This window comes from Sphaeroforma arctica (genome assembly GCF_001186125.1).
Source record: "Sphaeroforma arctica JP610 unplaced genomic scaffold supercont1.150, whole genome shotgun sequence".
Lineage (NCBI taxonomy): Eukaryota > Ichthyosporea > Ichthyophonida > Sphaeroforma > Sphaeroforma arctica.
Window position 1 is genome coordinate 65,046 of NW_014040408.1, and position 5,607 is coordinate 70,652.

General features: G+C 42.8%; 2 protein-coding genes across 2 annotated transcripts in view; one reads left to right on the top strand and one right to left on the bottom strand.

Annotated features, from left to right (window-relative positions):
- Window positions 1-1,612, top strand: part of SARC_03082 (hypothetical protein) — a gene marked incomplete at its 5' end in the record, with an annotated part of 4,271 nt that extends 2,659 nt beyond the window's left edge. The window contains 3 exons of the mRNA XM_014303135.1: window positions 444-598; window positions 725-952; window positions 1,440-1,612. Coding sequence (XP_014158610.1) covers window positions 444-598; window positions 725-952; window positions 1,440-1,586 — 530 coding nt within the window. The 3' untranslated portion in view covers window positions 1,587-1,612. The remainder of the gene's footprint in view (window positions 1-443; window positions 599-724; window positions 953-1,439) is intronic.
- A 901-nt stretch (window positions 1,613-2,513) lies between these two features.
- SARC_03083 (thimet oligopeptidase) overlaps window positions 2,514-5,607 on the bottom strand; it is an 8,747-nt gene continuing 5,653 nt past the window's right edge. The window contains exons 7-14 of the mRNA XM_014303136.1: window positions 5,214-5,314; window positions 4,733-4,843; window positions 4,439-4,557; window positions 4,060-4,209; window positions 3,698-3,853; window positions 3,370-3,508; window positions 3,106-3,158; window positions 2,514-2,771 (exon numbers count right to left, since the gene is read on the bottom strand). Of these exons, the coding sequence (XP_014158611.1) occupies window positions 2,556-2,771; window positions 3,106-3,158; window positions 3,370-3,508; window positions 3,698-3,853; window positions 4,060-4,209; window positions 4,439-4,557; window positions 4,733-4,843; window positions 5,214-5,314 (1,045 nt within the window). The 3' untranslated portion in view covers window positions 2,514-2,555. The remainder of the gene's footprint in view (window positions 2,772-3,105; window positions 3,159-3,369; window positions 3,509-3,697; window positions 3,854-4,059; window positions 4,210-4,438; window positions 4,558-4,732; window positions 4,844-5,213; window positions 5,315-5,607) is intronic.

Consider the following 5,607-nt stretch of genomic DNA (forward strand, 5'->3'; position numbering starts at 1 on the left):
TAGTATATGTATATGTGTATAGTATATATATATATATATATATATAAATATATATATATATATATATATATATTATTATATATATACATTATATGTATATATATATATATGTATGTATGTATGTATGTATGGTATCTGCGTGATTCTAGCGAGGCAATTTACCAGTTCGTTCACAATTACACTTTTGAAGCTCACGAGTTTTTCGACTGCTATTAGAAGCTGAACTCATCTTAAGACAACCAAGCAGAATCCCGAGATATTTTGACGGGAATACAATACGTTATTGAAGTCTGATATATTATAAATCCAATGGCATTCTTCGCATGTCATGCCTGTTCCAGACAAAATTTCGTTGGTTTCGGTCAAATTGTGGAAGCTTAACGATCGCGATGCGGATCATTAAAATCCATTTATCTATAATCGATTTGAAATCTAAATTATAGATGAAAGCAAGTGGCGAAAGCACAGGGTGGCGTGTAATCGCATTACGGGGCTTCACTTCATAGAAACAGGCCCCTGGTTCAAGGCGACGGGGGCTACGATTAAAGAATATCGGGGAACAATCAAGAAGATCGGTTCAGCAGACTTTTGTGGTAAGGTATGATAAGGTGGGTGACAACAGACAGTACTAAACATGTCTCTCTAAACTTTCCAGTCATATCTTCTTGATTTGTAGTTACCTACACACACAACAGTTATACCGATAACTCCCTCCAATCAACAGGTGATGAGAGTGGAGGATCCATTCTACTGTGATGAAGCGATGCTATATACCCTGATAGAGAAGGGTGGCTTGAGCCTCCCCACGAGCCACTTCAGGCCTAAACATGGTCTCCACGTCCACAAGTACGCGAACCCTTGGTACGTGTCCAAGAACGAGGTCAATCAGAAAGAGGTGCAGCAGTTTTTGGACGTCGCCGCTAAGCATGAACAACTTATGACTAATTTGCAGGTGTGTCAGAACCTGCGTATAGATCGCGTGTCATGGTATAGACAAACGGGTGATCATGTGGGATGCATACACTTGCCCGACATATCCGTCTGTGTTAGGCCCATGTATGATGGCGAAGACTGTGGGTGGAGAGGGCCATCATTGCAGTGCTATCTGCAATCTACTTTTTATACCAGTTTAGTTACGTTGATAAGTAATTCACCCCCCTGTTCCAATCACCGAACTATCTCGTGCATGCGTTTCTTTGAGAGGTGATTGAAATGATGTCTTTTAAGAGAGTATTGTAATATAGTTAAAATGTGTATCTCCTATGTTGTTTGCCAAATATGTACTTGTTGCTTATGAAATTCTCAGGTAAGAGGGATGGTTACTACATTATGCAATGCCATGTGCGCTTTTCCATCCTCGACATCAGTAACCGGACGCCAGCCTCGGTAATTTTTAAATCGAAAAAGTACTAACATATTAATCAACTCAACACAAACAGATATTGGGTTCTGGCTCGTATATGAGCACATTTATCTCCAGGATAATCGAACGAGAGGGGTCCAACCGACCGGATTTCTTGACAAAAAAAGCTAAGCACGAAGAGGAGGCGGCTGCAGAATACCAGCAGACACGAACGAACAAGTGATAACACTATGTATTCCAAGGTCTGGCGCGTATCTTTGTACGCACAAAGCACGTGTCAAGCGCGCCTGCAATGATATGATGGGGCCCCGATGGTAAACTCATTAGTGGGAATGTGAGTCCTGCAATGCACTTGTTGGCCGAACGAATAACGATCGTCTCACCACTCGCATGGCGTGCTCATTGCTATAACTGATCCTGATTCAAACGTCAACAGACTGAAGGAGGTGCGAGTTGTACACGAAGAGTTAAGATGAGAGCGGGAAATATTGTAACTGGGCAAGCGGATGGCTTGTAACACCGTCTCAGATCAGGTACACAGAAAAGTCAATGCGGCCTGAAATTGACATCAAAAAGGCACTGAGAAATGAGTCACCACTATCCTCTGCCACATGCCCAACCCACGAGAATATCTTTATAAACGCATACAGGGTCGAATTCAACTCTAAATGTTCGGTACATGGTACAATTGTTCAGGTCACATGCAATATCAGCCGATGCACTTGCACCCCGCGAGCTTTGCTTGGCCCAAAAGCCAAGTTTGTAACCCAGCACATAGTATATACATTACAGGGCGCCGGTTGAAATAAGAACATTTCAACCAGAAGTCGCACTTTGAGTTCAAAGTTGATCATTCTGATCTAGAAATAATATCACAAGCTCGTGGTAGGAAAAAAGCAATAAGTCAATAAAACTTTAAGTCTACATAGCGGTGGTTAGAAACCTTCACGAAAAATTATGCGGGTCTTCAATTAAGGCCACGGACCTGACTTTATTGAACTATGCAGGTCGCAAGTGATTTTACCGGTGTAAGACCATCCTATCGGACACGCGATGTCCCACAACTAACATACGTCCGTTGCTGTCATAGATGCGCATTCCAGCTAAACCCAAACAATTAGGCTGGTAAACAGCCAGCGCTTCTCATCAGCACATACAAGAGCTACCTTCCTAACTGTCTACTATATATTACTCATGCCTCGTATCCCTTAGACCGTAGAAAAGCATCGGCAGTAGGAGCGCGACCCAGAAATTCGACCAGTGAATCCATGGCGTCTCTGGTACCTCCAGGCTGCAAGATGCTTCGACGGTAGTCCATCCCCGTCTTGGCATTCAAGATACCTTCTTTCTCGAACCGCTCCGAGAACATGTCGGCACTATACACTTCAGACCACATGTACCCATAGTACTGTATACGATGATGTTTAGTAGAAGGAAGTAGAAGTACAAAATCGGGTATGAGAGCAGTCAAGTGGAACTATAGCACTCGCTTTGTAATCTCAAAACACCTGAAATTTTGAGAGAAAATATGAAGCAGCATACTCATTGCGTTAATGCTCAAAGACTAATATTGTTGGTGGCCAACCTAAAGACTCAATAGGGGAGTCCCTCGGAAAGTCATGAGCAGGAATAGGGTTTTCTCGTGCACCAGAACTTCGTCAAATAAATACGTGCGGCGAATATAAGTAGAGTTGATATATAGTTACAGAAGCCATAAGAGAGCTAGCTGCTAAATACGTCACCTGTGCATCGTAGCCTCCGGCGAGATGTCCAAAGCTTGCAGCCATGTTGGTTCCTGAGGGAAAGCCAATACGGTGTTATTTACCTATGATAAATCGGTCTGAGTAGTTATTCGTATACAAATGAGTGCGTCTGCTGGGACAGTGTCAACAAGCTGTCATCAATACACTATATTTGGAAATGCATCTCTCGCAAAGCGAGGCATGTTGTTAGTAAAGTCCAAAGCGTATCACTACGATGTTTCAGTTCTCTGAATCGAGCCATACCTGGAGGTTGAGTGACACCCCAGATTCGCTTCGACAACTCATGGAAGGTCTTGGCAGTGTCGATCGAGGCCGTCCGATGGATAGTTTGGTCGAATGTAGCCAACAGAATCTGTCTTTTGTTCAGAAGCCCTGCATTGGCCTGTGAAAATGGTAGAAAGAATGATGATTGGCGATATCGCCTACACACTTGGGCACTAGTGAAATACACTTCTTTAACTTGTCTGAGAAAATAATTTAATGAATTAATTTATTAGAAATTTTCTTCGGCGAATGTGTAATTTCGTTAAAACAAGTTGCAGTGCCGCATCTAGTCTTTCTTGATGCATACCTTCTTGGATGCAACCAGTGAATCGATCATCTCGTCCGGGATCGGCTGCTTGGTCTCGTAGTGCTCACTCATCATGCGCAAACTCTCTTTCTCCCAGCACCAATTCTCCAGCATTTGCGACGGCGCCTCCACAAAGTCACGCTCCACACTTGTGCCCTGAGAGGTGCGAGGTCAATGAATTGTTTAGTAGTACTCCTGAAACTTTTTATGTGGACGCTGCATGGACCCCCCGTGCTCATATACATAGCAGTACATGCACTTTGAACGAACTAAAAGATGGCTTGTAGGAAAGACTTAATGTAAGAGATGGTGTATTTGATTGAGTATACTAATATTGCGACTACGAGTGCGCCCGTACTTACCGCAAACATCTGATAGTCCGCACGTGCGCAGATATTGTGCATGACATGACCAAATTCATGGAAGTAAGTCTCGACTTCACTGTGCAGCAGCAGTGAGGGTCTGGTGGCACTTGGCTTGGTGAAGTTTGATACGCAGGCGGCGACGGGAACCTGTCGGTCAATTCACGTACGTTTTGGAGTGTGAAGAAAATGTAAGTCAACCGCTCGCAATTGATCAAGCTTAACACAACCACACCAAACACCCCTTCATCCCAAACCACTGATGATGCTAGAGGCGCTCACTGCATGTATCGTTATAAGTTCTCATGGCCTGTGCCTTGACAAAGCAGACTCGTCATCGACGTCTCAAGTGGCACTCGATTTAGAAGTCAAGACGTACCTGTCTCTCACCGTCGGTACCGATACACCCAGGCTGTAATCCAAAGCAGGCAGCATGGCCATACTTGCCCTCTCTCGGGTGCAGATCTAGGTAGAAGTAGCCCATGAGTTCTGAAGATCCTGGAGACACGTACCCCCGGACACGCGCGTGTGAGTATTTCCGCTAGAATACAGTAGTGAGCTAGAATTCTGAACCAGCACCGACTGATAGCTGATTTCCAATATAGCACAAATGCGAACAGTAGTGACAAGACAGGTTTTAGTAAACGAATACCACAGCGTGGTAGTAACATACCGGGTGTATTATCATCCACACGGAACAATTGAACATCCTTATGCCATGAGTGTGCGTCCTTCACCTCCGTGAACTTGAGACCTAGTAAGGTTTGGTAGATCTCAAGCAACCCTGTATGTGTCCAAAGAAAATAAAAACAGGGAAACTCGATGATTCTCGCAGCAGTAACAGGTTGTGCCGAAAGAATGTATGCTTGACTTGGGTCGGTAACGAAATGAAGTATATTTTAAGGTTAATTCCGAGAGTATCTGTGCCACAATTGCTGACTGAGAATGCTAGGATTCCTAAAAACAGCCATTCCAATATATCAAATCCCCGCAACTTCTCCTGCCCCCTCCTCCTGAGTCTGACTAAACATACTTATCTACTTTTCTTACAGGTGCTATATACAGACCTTACACAACAATTACGTTAGAGCAGACACCATAAACTCAGCAATCAAGAGTCAGCAATTAATTCTTTTAATGTGTGTGAAAGATACCTTTTGTGACTTTATGAAGAGGAAAATACTCTTTGAGGGCCTGATGATCCACTTGAAATTGCTTCTCTTGTACCAGATTTTGATAGTAGCTCGTATCCCAGCTGCAATAACGCAAAAAGAAGAAATCATGTCAATCCGTATAGTGTGCAGTACGCAATGGATGTAGTCTATGGTACGAAGCTTGATCCAATGCCCATGAATATGCAATACGGCATCATCTGAACCGTCATCAAACCGTAGAAAATAAGTGTCATCAACCGAAGCGATCAATTAATCGCAGAATGGAACGAGCAAAATATATATATATATATATATATATATATATACATATATATATATATATATGTATAGATATATATATATATATATATATATTATAATATATATATATATA